This window comes from Protopterus annectens, chromosome 1.part0, assembly GCF_019279795.1.
Source record: "Protopterus annectens isolate FY-2018-M chromosome 1.part0, PAN1.0, whole genome shotgun sequence".
Taxonomy (NCBI): domain Eukaryota; kingdom Metazoa; phylum Chordata; order Ceratodontiformes; family Protopteridae; genus Protopterus; species Protopterus annectens.
In genome coordinates, this window is record NC_056725.1 from 693385611 (window position 1) to 693398876 (window position 13266).

General features: G+C 40.0%; 1 protein-coding gene across 1 annotated transcript in view; it reads right to left on the reverse strand.

The window, feature by feature from the left end:
• The window catches only part of LOC122794078 (spectrin beta chain, non-erythrocytic 1-like), a 199352-nt gene that overhangs the window by 169110 nt on the left and 16976 nt on the right, over positions 1-13266 (reverse strand). Inside the window, exon 3 of the mRNA XM_044062256.1 lies at positions 8654-8769. Within this exon, the coding sequence (XP_043918191.1) occupies positions 8654-8769 (116 nt within the window). The remainder of the gene's footprint in view (positions 1-8653; positions 8770-13266) is intronic.

The window sequence follows — 13266 nt, forward strand, 5'->3', positions numbered from 1 at the left end:
TGTATACAAGACACAGGTCACTTCTTTGCAGTCTGTAGGTTACCAAGTATAGTGACAGGGCTTGGAGTTGGCCCATGTAGGACATGTTGTCTAGGGCTTGTATCCTTTTAGTAAGGTATCTTTGAGGGTGTTCCAGTTGATGCATGTGTCTGGACAAACGTCATGCAAGTCATGCCCCAAAAGGCATGAACAAAAGGCCATTATTGACTATGGAAAAAATGTCTGATGGGAGGCTCTTGAGACTACCAGCTGCTGCAGTACTCCTCATTCCAGCCCCCCCCCCTTCAGGAACCTACTCATCATCACCAGCCCCCCTTTTCCCATTTTTTCTACATGGGGCAGGGTATCGTGTTAACTGTCACCAACTCTCTCGATTCTGTGCCACATTCCTGCCTTCTTCAAAACTCATGCCTGATTGTCGCAGATCTTCGTTCGCACAATCCATCCACCTCTTTGATGGACATCCTTGCTGCCTCTTATCTTCTTCCTGTCTCTCCCAAATCTTCCTCACCAGATTATCTTCTGCTTTTCTACAGATGTGCCCAAACCACTGTAATCTGTTCTTTTTGATCTTTTCTGCAACTGGAGCTACTTTGGCTTCTACTCTTATGTCCTCATTTCTTCATCTGTACCACAGTGTGCATCCTACCACCTTTCTCAGGCACTTAATTTCCATCACCTCTAGCTTCTTCAACTGTTCTGCCTTTACTGCCCAGGTTTCTGTACCATACAGTACTACTGGTTGCACCACTGTCTTGTACACCTTGCTTTTCAGCTTCCTTGGCATTCTTCTGTCATAGACTACACCTGATACTCTATTGTCAGTTGGCTGCAGCCCCTCTGATTCTAGCTCTGGCCTCTTCATTCAGACTACCCTTCTCCTCAACCACCCCTCCCAAGTACTTGAAGCTGTTTACCTGTTCCAATATCTTTCCTTCTATCTCTGTTCTCAGCTTCTTCTGATTTGCCGAATTTGCTACCATTACCACCATCTTATCTGTGCTTAGTTTCATCCCATGTGCCTTCAGATTTGCATTCCATTCCCGCATCCTTTGCTGAAGTTCTAGCTCAGTCTGCCTGTACTGCTACATCATCTGCATATAGCAGCTTTTTTGATCTATCCCCTCCAACCTGTTTGCTAATGTAGTCCATCACCAGTATGAACAGCAGTGGGCTCAGAGGTGAACCCTGATGTACACCCACTCTCACTTGGAACCCCTCTGTGAGGCCGAACACTGTTCGTACTTGAGTCACTGTGTCCTTTTACATAGCTTGCACTAATTCTACCAATGTTTCTGGGACTTTGAACCACCACAGTACTGCCCAGATTAGCTTTCTTGGGACCTTGTCATATGCTTTCTCCAAGTCTAGGAATGCCCAGTTGGATTCTGTCCTCATTTCTAGCTTCTTCTCAAGTATCTATCTTGGTGCAAACATTGGGTCAGTTGTGCTTCATTCTGATCTGAATCCAAACTCCTCATCTCCCATTTTGCATTCTACTACATTGCATATACATTTATCCATCATCCTCTCCAGTACTTTCATGCAATGTGATAGGAGTTTGATGCCTCTTTACTGCCCACAGTTGTGGAAGTCCCCTTTGTTCTTTTACACTGGCACAAGTATGCTTATTCTCCAGTCATCTGGGATATGCCTTTCTCTCCACACCACTATAAGTACCCTCAGGAGACATTTCTCCCCATCTCACCCACCATCTTTATCATATCTGCTGTCACCTCATCTGAGCCTGCTGCTTTCCCTGACTTCATCTTCCTTAGTGCTGTTCTTACTTCTAAGGTGGGCTCCTCTTCTCTAATTGTAGGCTGTTTCTGGGGCAGTACAGCTTCTGTGAGGTTTTCTTCATTCAGAAGCTGCTGGAAATACTCCTTCCATCTGCCTTTGAAGTCCTGTGGACTAGTAAGCAGGTTGTTGCTGGCATCTCTTATGAAGGGTGACTGACTATCTTCTTTATCTTTCTGTCTTTGCCTTGCAACCTGATATAGTTTTTTTGTGTCCCTTACGGAGTCACTTTCCTGAAGTTGGTAGAGTGCCTCTGATGCCCTATTCTTTGCTACTGCTACTTCTTTCTTAGCTTTTTTGTTAGCCAACCAGTAGTCCTTCCTAGCCTGGTCAGTCTTTTCCATATCCCATCCTTTCTTTTCATGACTTCCTGGACTTCTGCATTCCACCACCAGCTTTCCTTATGTACCTTATTTCCATACCTGGCTCGGCCACATATCTTTTCTGTAGTCCTAACACATGCTGTTTTAGGTGCTGCCACTCCTCTTCAACTCCACCTATTTCCTCCTCTTCTTGGAGTGCTAGAGCCCCGAGTAATTCCTTGAACTGCTGTACTTTCTCTCCAGTCAACGTCCAGGTCTTCAGCCTGCTCTCTGTTGACCTTAGAGCCTTCTCTGACCACTGCTTGCAGCTGACCCATGTCATGACAGGAGCCCACTGTCTGTACAATAACGCCTTGTTCAAGTATACACACTTCCCCTGCCTTTGAGAGTCTGCAGCCCCTTATGCTACCTCTCCCAAATCCTGGTAGTTTGAATCTGAGAACTGTGTACGTCTCAGCTCCTTCCTTATGATCCTTCCCATTTTCTCTTCCAAATGTATTCTAGTATCTTTTAACAGCTGTGACTGAGCTTTTTGCTTTCTACTACCACATAGCTCTGCCTCTGAAATAGCCCCTTCCAGAGGTAAACCAGTACCTTTGGACAGCTGTTCAGATTCTGGCTTGTTACTATTGCCTAGGTTTTACTTCACCAACCTGGGCTGGAACTGTGGACATTAGTTGGATCTGCACCCTGCTGCTTTCTCTATGCCCTTGTTTCCATGTCTGTCTTAAATGCAATCCACATATACAAGGCCCTTTATGATTAAAATTATGTCCAATGGTAAACATTCAATCTGGCTACATAGAGGCCTCACTTACCATCAAGTATATCAATGGTTCGAAGCAGTAATCTGACATTTACTTATTTATTTTTACTTTGTTGACTGGAAGCATGGACTGTTCGCTGGAACCTTTTCAGCCATAACCCAAGTGCAAATGTTACAGAGATACAGAGGAAATGTCTGTCATTAATTACACAAATATCATAAAACACTGCCCCTGCTTGTTTTCCTGCACTCTTCCTGTCCAAGTTAACTATGCGTAATTCCTAGAAATATGCCTGTCCCATTGCCTTAATTGGAGTGGACTGCCTGGACAAGTATTACTCTTCCATAACACATACAGGCTTAACAATGACACCTGATGCAGTATTTTTTGGGAATAATTTCATTTCCTTCCACCTAGGAGTACAGGTCTTTCTGATAATATGGAGTAGCTACAGTTTCAAAACATCTCATCACTACTGAGGTGTTAGCTCTGTCAGCTGCCTCATGGGGATTTTATTCCACACACAGTCTCTGTTGACATCTGGAGTCTGTATATGCCCCAATCTGCTTACACAGAAAACATTAAGCCCCAGATGTTGTTTGCTGGAACCAGTGATTTCCATACCCCCTTGCCTATGGAACCTCTTGTGATGATTTCTGCTGCTTAGTGGGTTCACTTATATCCATGTGTACTGACAGATACTCATTTTGTAAGCAGTTTTGTCCTGCTGGTAAGAGAGAGGACATCCTTTCTTTCCGTCTCTGTACCAAAGTCTTTTTTCTAGCTTGTCAGACAGACTTTCATATCCTCAAGCAAAATACTGTGTATTTCCCTCCATTATAATCAGATATATCAACATTTTAAAGCAGTAATATGACATTTATTTATTTTATTGTCACTTTGTTAACCGGGAAAAGCCGAAAGACCTACATTGCACTCTGTTGACCAGACAGGGTGGACTAGTCCAATGATCATTTTCAGCCATGACCTAGATGCAAATGCACAGTTACAAAGATACAGAAGAAATGACTGTCATTCTGTTACACAAATGTGAATAATTCAGATACAGAGATTTTTTCAGGTATGTAAAGTAGCTATTTTATAGTAAAAAAATCCACTTATACCTTTATGCTATACAATAAGTCAACCCATTTGATCTTCCATGTTATACAGTATAATGCAAATTCATACAGTTAGCATTAACATTTTTGAAATGAACAGCAACAACTATATCTACAAAAAGAGAATTTTGCCTTTGGAGGTAAATCAGCTGAAGGTACTGCATATTTAAGCCTAAAAGAGGGGAAAAAGGAGAACTGGAATGGAGTATTGATTAGCTAGTCAATGAAAAGTACAAATTGTACACACACAAAAAAAAAAGAAATCCAAACCACAAATGTACAAATAGTACATTACTTTAAAATGCTGTACTATATATTTCCTGAAAAGGGAATATTCCATAATCAGTTTAAGCTGTGGGAGATTGTGGTGCCAGTTAGCAGATAAAATTGTGATGAAGCCTCTCTCCCTGGATGAGTCCAAAAGGGTACACGAATAGTGTTAGAGCATAACTGCTATGACTTATGAGACCAAGTGAGGAGGATTTTATTCGAGTTTGTTCTTTAGAGATGGTAAAAAGTTATTTAAGATTTTATATTGGGTTCCCCAAGGATCCATCCTTGGACCCCTACTCTTCTCTGTTTACATCAATAATCTAGCCTCTGCCGCCAAACATGGCACACTCATACAATACGCAGATGACTCGACCATCATTTGCTCAGCCCAGTCCCTACCCAAACTGCAAAAAGTCACACAGGAAGCCTTTTCCTCTGTTGAAACATGGTTATCCGATGCCCAGTTAATACTCAACCCCAAAAAAACTAAACTACTCATCTTCTAACCAACCAAACATACTCAAAACAACTCTCACTTTAACATCACAGCAAAAGACAACACCAATATATACCCAATTGAACACACCAAATTGCTAGGAGTGGAAATAGACAAACTAAAATTTGACATTCACATATCCATGACCATAAAAAAAAATCCACAAAAAACTAGGAGTGTTATACAGAAATAAGCAATTTCTCAACAAAGCAGCAAAGATTTCAATAGCAAATTCCCACCTTATCTCCACCCTACTTTATGCCTCTTCAATATATACCAACCTAAGGCAATGTGATCTAAACAAGCTAGAGACCTGCTACAACAAAATTGCCAAATTCGCCACAGGGGCATCCTACCGTAGTCACCACTGTCTCTCACTTTCTGAACTGGGCTGGCTTGAACACCCTCACCTCCTTCAGTGGTATCAACTCTCACTCGCCCACAAACTAGTAAACCATCCACTAAATGTCCCATCCCTCCAGAATCTACTTCAACCCTATCGCACCACCAGACCACTAAGATCCAGCAACAAAAATCACTTGCAGATCACTAAAGCCAATAATTCTGCTGGTGAAGCACTATTCTCTTGCGCCATAGCCAAATTAAGGAACTCACCCCCACCCACAATTACCTCTGTACCATCATGCACCCCACTTCAAAACTTTACTAAAAGCGCACCTAAAAACATGCTGGCTATGCCCTTGCAACTCGCACTCTAATATCATCCACCCCATCCAACCACTACCTTTCTTTCCACTCCACTAACTACCTTGATTATAGCAAGATCAGTACTTATTATACAGCAGGAACTTCTAATTGTAACATTTGTTAATGTCTGTTATGTACTTCACAGATAAAGATTCTAGTTGTCTACTGATGTACTTTGTTCTTCATAAATATGTTGTAAGTAATTGCTATGTTAAATTGTTAATCGCTATGTAATCCAATGTAACTACTGTCTGTTTATTTTACTGTGGAGCTTTTCTCCCCGGGCTTCTGCTGAAAATGGACCTACGTCCAGTTGGACACTCCCGGTCAACAACTTTAAATAAATAAATAAATAAAAAATATGCAAGTGTGGAATGAAGCGTGGATAATGCTGTAAATAGGAGACAGTTGTTTTTCTGTAATGTAACACAGTGATGGTGTACATGGAAGGAGTCGGTACTAAAGGCACAGATGGAATTGAAAATTGTTTGAATTGTGCTAGTACTGGTGGCTATACAGAGGGAGACAATAGAGAGAGTACATTATAATCTGGGTATGAAAACGTTTAGCAACAGCCTACCTTCCTTAATAAGGGGGATTTGAAATGGACTAAGCAGCTTTGAGATGGGTGGAAACTTCAGCAACAGCTAAAGTCAGTGTGGGATTTAAAAGGCAGTGAGATTAGTCTAGTCTAGAATAAGGCCAAAGAACCTGTACTTCCCTACTGTACTGTCAAAATAGGATCACCATTTTGAATTTCTATTAGTAGCTTAAGGATTGCAGAAATTTCGTCTCGTGTACTCAAAAACATGAAGGCTACTTTGGAGGCATTAAGATTTATTTTGCTGGTAGAGCCAACTGCACAGGGAAGCAAAGTCTTTCTGAAGTTACATTTTTACCTTTTTTTGGGGGGGGGGGTTCTTTGAAGGATAATGTAATCAGCATACATGTTTATGTTATAAGGAGAGGCCTATGGTGCAAAGAGATAAAGCCCTGACTACACCGTAGACAACCAGTGTTCGACTAGCTACCTGGGTGCTGAGGGATGCAATTGAGTGTCCAGTGTTAGCCTGCCCATCCTTGGGAAGGGAGACTGTCTAGTTTTGCTGCATTAACTGCATTAGCAGCTTGGTAAATTCCATGACAGAGCACTTGGTTTTCTAGGCTGCATGGAAGTCGAAGTCGTGCACTTCCTGTAGGCATCCTTTGTAAAGCTTGCAAGGCTGCCAGAGGTTGATGAGGGTTAGGGCACACTCCACTACTGCAGTCTGACAATGAACAAGAATGCTTCCCTCCTCACCAGTATAGGTCAAAGTTGAGCCTGCAGTAGGCTAAGACAAGTCTAGTGGCATGAGGGTCAACTGCAGGAAGGCCTAAGAGAGAAAAAAGGTTATGTTTTTAAGATGGATAAAATTGGGGATGTCATTAATAAATAGATACAATAATATGGAGCCTAGGATGAAAGGCCTGAGGGTCGCAGTCTAATAAGGCTTCCATATTTGTACAGAAGTTACTTGGCAAACTAGAATGGTTGTATACAATTAACAGTTTTTGAGCCAGGTGAAGTTGTCTGACCAAACCCAAGTTTGTTTAGCTTGGAAAATAAAATAGTGTGGTCTACACTTTTAAATGCCCTGCAGAGATCTATGAAGGGTGCTCCAGTCAGCCAACACTATTCCAGGGAACAGAAGCTCTTATTTGTCATAGTATAGACATAAGGGTTTTGTGATCACTTCTAAATCCATATTGTGAAGTGCTGTTTTCTACAGTGAAATGATTGAGACTGTCTTCTGCTTTTATCCTATTTTTATGAGCTTCTTTTTGAATAAGCTTTGGACATGAGCTAAAAAAGTTAAAAACGCACTCTAGTACAGTCCAAGACAATCAGAGTCAGACAACTTACTGCACATCTGGTTTTACCCATAGTCTAATGAGGTTAAAAACCTCCTGCAGTGCCTCTGGTCAATTTGGTGCTGATGGCATATGTACAAACTATCAAAGTAATCTTGCTCTTCATCCTATAAACCTTAACTTTCATGGCTGGATTTCCATCCAAGTGCATCAGGTGATGATTGTGCAGCTCCTTCTTGTACCAGTACTTTTTCATGTCTTTTCACTCCCTCACTGAATGTAGCTTTATCTTCTCTATGCTCTTGCTCCCTTTGTATCTCACAACATGTTATTCTTCTGACTGCTTTGAAGTATTTCATGTCCTGCATTTACATGCACTATTTGCCTATCTTCAGATTAAACTGAATGAGTTACAACTGCACCAAGGTGATCATCATCTCATCCTTGGTCATCCTAACAAGTGATTCGCTTAGAGTTGCATTTTTCAGTCAAAATGTGACTGACATTTTTCTGTTCAGTTTGTTTCTTAACTCACTCCCTCTATAAAAAAAAAAAAATAAAAAATAATAATTCTAATAAAATAACTGTTACGCAATGTATACATTCTGTAGACTTACTTTGTGAATAGAAGCATAAATGTATCTTTTTGTGAAAAGAAACTTTCTCAGGCTACACAATTCCAGTTAAAAGTTTAAACCAATTAAAATGTAATGATCAGGGAGATAGGGGATATGGTCTCATGATGTACACTACCAATGCCCAGACTAGTATACTTATCACTGTATGGCAAATGTGCACTGCTGACTCAAAGAACTCAACACCCAAATAAAATTTACAATGAATAATGGCAGGCTGGAGTTATGATCACTGGCTTCCCAAGATTTTAACCTTGCTCTCATCCAAAAGCTTTCCAGTGCCATGTTATTCACAGTAACTGGCTCTTGGTCAAGACAATTTTGTATGTATGCATGCATACATTCACACGCACACACACATATGTTTAATTTTTTCCATTTCACTGTACCGCCAGTTAAGCAGCTGAAGACCACATTAGTGTCCACTCTTGAAATAACAACCGTAACAATCATGTGGTAGTTATGGCTAAATCAGTCACACTCTGAAAACTGGATGATGATTCAAAAATTCTTTACACCCACCCTTATACTAATAAACTACTTGCGACAAACTGCTGAAAATGAATAATGGACTTGTTTTATTAAATTTGAGAATGGACTTTTAAAATTAAATATATATGCTGATATACAATTTCACTGAATAATGCAGCATTTTAAAAACAAAACAGCAATTAAATACCTTCAGGGTCTAGCAACTTTGTAACACCCAGATGCTGTTCTGCAATATTAAAGGCTTGCTGGAGGTTGTACGTGGCATTTGACTTGATCAGTTTATCGAAATCTACTAGTTCTGGCCTGAAAAAAAAAAAAATCATAATGATGCAAGTACACCAGAAGCAAATACAGAAAACTGCATTTTATATCAGATATTTGCATTGCGTGAAAGCAAGGTGCCTGTTTCACTGGATTTCAGTTCACTGATAGTTACAGGAACAGAAGCCAAGTTGAAAGTCTAATAGGGCCCTTAGTAATATCCACTACAGGTAGGTAAGCCAAGAAGGTTTCACTCAAAGCAAGCCAGAGCTAAGTGATAGATGTAGTGACTCTATATGTCAAAATAAATGTAAAGTTTAGGTTAGCACGTTTCTGAAATATACAACTGCATATCACTGCAAATATCTCATGCATTGCTAGCAGAGGAAAATATTAAACTTTGAAAAAACTTAAGTGGGTTTAACTATGACTCACATTTACACAGAGGACAAGCCATGCTAAGGCAGACTTAAAACTAGATCCCAATCCTTTAGTCCACCCAACTGTAATGCTGGTAAAGCATTAAAGGCACAGCAGTAGGTTAAAGACATTCTAAACTAGAAACAGAAATGCACAAGACAAAAACTGCACAACATAATAGGAAAAATGTTCATTCATATCCAATGGATGCTTTCCAAGATGAAACAAACAAAACAATCTGTGATTTCTCCAGGTATCATTATTCATGATTTACCCACAAAAAAACAACAGCTGGATGAAAGGTAAAGAAACAGCAAATGGGTGTATAGCGTGCATGTACTGGTGGTGAATGTTTGAGGGTATACAACTGTAAGAACTGCATAAGAATTATGGACAACATGACATGCTGAGCATGATGAACAGTTAAAGAAGAGAAGCAGCTGACATGCTGATTGAGAAATTGTACCCTTGGCTGCACTGCTACTGTCGCACTTATTTTCAGTACTACCCAGAGTGAAAACTTAGAGACTACTTGTTACTCTCCATGTTTGGGATGGGACCCATTCACTTCAGTATCATCTGGTTAGCCTTTTGGGACTACAATCATTAGACTGGTTCTCCTTTTTACAACTGCTTGAACTCAAGAAGGCAGCTGCTCACATGCTGTTACATGTTTCACAAAGCAGCCACACAAACATGCTCAGAATGAGCTGTATCTTCTCATTTCTGAGCTCACAGACTCTTGGGAAAATGGATAGACTGGATTTAATTTCCTGTCACTTACCTGTCACCACTTCTGATACTCAGGGACTTGGAAGTAAGAAAAGTAAAGTAAGTTGATGTGGGGGCAATTCTCCCCACAAGGGCATGCAGGAAGCATGCCACCTCTGAAAAAAATATTTTTCAACTATTTTCCATTGTAAGGTATTGCTTCCATACTTGCAATAGCTTGAGTTCCTGTGGTTTGAGTTTTATTATATTCACACCATCAGTTACAAACTACATATACTGCAAAATTATGACAGAAGCTTGGAAATTGGAATAATTTGCTCCTGCCACTTGCACAACAGTCAAGCTGTCCAGCCAGACACTCAAAGCAAGCCAGAGCTAAGTGATAGATGTAGTGACTCTGTTGCAATGTGCACCAATGGCTATCCTGCAATCTTGTTCAGCAATGTCAAAAATGGCAGCAGATACCAGCATCTGAAGATGAGCAGCAACTGTAATAACATACAAAATGGCAGCACATCAGAAAAATAGTAAATAGCTTCATCTCACATTTCCAATTGTATGCCAACTACATATACTCAATGCAAGAAGTTAAATTCACTTCTAGCTTTAAATTTTAAAACCAAAGAAAGCTGGCAAGGGAGAAGCACAAATGAAACTAGTAACTAAGGAAATGCTTGTGCTATGGTACACAAAGATGTCACAGAAACATCTGAGGAAAATGCAAACCAAAACTGTATTTGCATCATTAAGCGCTTTCATCTTAAAATCGGCATTGTAAGATGAAAGTACTGAATGAAAGTAATAACATTTTGGTTTACTTTTTCCTCTGAGTGTTCTGTGACACCTTTTGATCCATAGCACAGGCATTTCTTTGTGGTTTAAATTTTAAAACATTTCACTATCAGTTAGTCCAATCACAATTCTATCTCTAAATCTGTTCACCTTTAGTTTAGTCAAACCCACAGTTTTTAGCCTGTTCATACAAGACACTGATAAAAGCTTCAACAGACTCTCCTTCAGCTTGGACACATCCATGAAAGCATGTCCTTCCATGAAGAACATTTCTTTTTGGCACATGTTCTTTGAGTATACTTGCAACTGACTCGCATACACTCTTGCCCACAAAGAATGAACAGCAAACAACCTCTACTTCGTTACCCATTATTTACCAGAGAGACAAGAGCTTTTTGGCCAGTTAATTCCCATGGAGTTCAAGGAGTGGTGCCTAGCAGTCATGTCAGCATGACTGAACTTAAAGATGGCCATTTTACTGAGTAATGGATGTTTTACATAATAAAAAGTCATGTAATCATACATAAGCATTTCCATCTAAAGCAACAGAATTTGCAAAAAATAACCAAATACTAATACAAACACTATAAATGTGTATGAGGTATGTGACACAGGGAGATGCTGCCAGCACAGCTATCTGGAATTTTGTAAATTATATGTCATTTGTGAATATCAACATGATCTGTTTAAGATGCTTGTGTTACAACTGTATTAGAACTGTATGATATGTATATATCAAACTGGTTTGTACATACATGTGTTAAAAAGGTATTTTATAAAGTACTTGTGCTTAAGATCTAACCACAGTGTGCCCTGCTGGAAGAGAACAGAAATGTATATGCACTATTAAATGTGTATATTTTAACAGCAGAAATTGGAATAGAGGAGGTTAACGTCAGAAAAATAAATTACTTTATGGCTACGCAATAAAAGATATATTTCAGTTTTCGATGCAGCCAGAGACATGGTGTCTATGCTGAGAAGCTTTCTGTATTGTGTTCAGAATGAACTAATTACTGCCTCTGAATGTATGAAGGAATGCAAATGGTTTATGACTTCCAGCATCTGTCAAAGATCTCAGGTCTATGTATTTTCACAGGTAGATGCTAAATACTGCCAAGCTTAAAGCAGTGGGGGTTTCAACAGGGACAGATCAGATGACAAGAAATGTCATTTTGCAAGCTATCCCGCCAGTAATATTGGAGATATTAATTTGAGGAGTCTCATTATGTCCTGGACCTGACAACAAGATCCATTCACCACACATCTGCCTTGCTCTTAAGTTAACTAGGGTATAATACTTCTCTTAATTATAGTCAGGAATATAGCAAAGCTTAGTTTAGATGTTTTCTTTAGTTATTTGAGATTGTCCTGCAATGTTGTTTTAAATACTTCCTGTGATTTTAAACTCTGATGTCACTGTGAATATACAAGTATTTTCTTGTTCTTTGATTATTTATTATTAAATATATTTAAACCTTTCATTGTGGCTGATCTGTCTAGAGATATTTAAGTTTTGAGAGTACTTGCATATTTATTTGGAGATGCTGTGGGCCACTCCTAATAGACTTGTTCTTGGTCAAAGTATTAATATTAATATTACACAGCAAGATTGGACAGCCTTTAAGAGCCTTAAAGTAGCTGATAAGGAGTTGACTGGTGGCAGTGATAAGTGCCTTATAGTCTGAGAAAAGGGAGTATAGCTAATAAACCTGTGCCAGCCTTTCCCAGGTGTGTGTGTGTCAGCTACTCGGGCAGGAACACAAAGCACTGGTTGGACAGAGAGGGTGCTGGAGGTCTTGGTTGGCCAATCAGCTGAGATCTCAACTCTATAGCTGTGCCAGTAGGGAGTCTTATTGGGGATCAGGAGGAAGATGGAAAAACCAGCCCCAAACTGACTGTGATCTCACAGTGCTCTTAAGGGAAATTACACTTGATGCAGAGAGCTGCATCTGGAAAGACTGTGTGCGTACTTGTCATCCTCCCAGTGTACATCCTCCATTGGTGCCATTGGTGAGGACTGAGGCTCCTTGATTACTGGTCCAGTGGTGCATCATGAAATTATTGGTTGGCAATGGTGGGATCACTACATCATATCCTGGAATTCAGTGGTGTGGATACTGAACTCCTGTAGCCTGTAAACAGTGGCCACTAAAAAAGGTGTTTGTACTCTCAAGCAGCCACACAGTAGAAAGTTTTATATGTCACTAGTTTTATTTATTTTGTGTTAGCTTAGTTAGTCAGGGAGATCAGGCAAGTAAGTCATCCATGGAGTATGGCAAGCTGACAAGAACCCAGCTGGATGAGATGTGCCAAGAAAAAGGATTGGTGCATGCCAACCTGAATAAAGCAGAAAGGATTGCAGCCTTAACCACAAATGCATCACAGACCAGCAATCAGGAGGATAATCAGACTGGCCTTGAGGATGTACAACTCTCAGAAAATGAACAGTTCAACTTTGCCTCAGAGGACCTAATAATCCATCTGGACTTAGACTTGAACTGGAAGCCAAACATTTGGAACTAGCATCAGCAGAGAGAATGCAGCAGGAGAAACAAATGGAATTAGAAGCAGCAGAGAGACAGATGTCTGGAA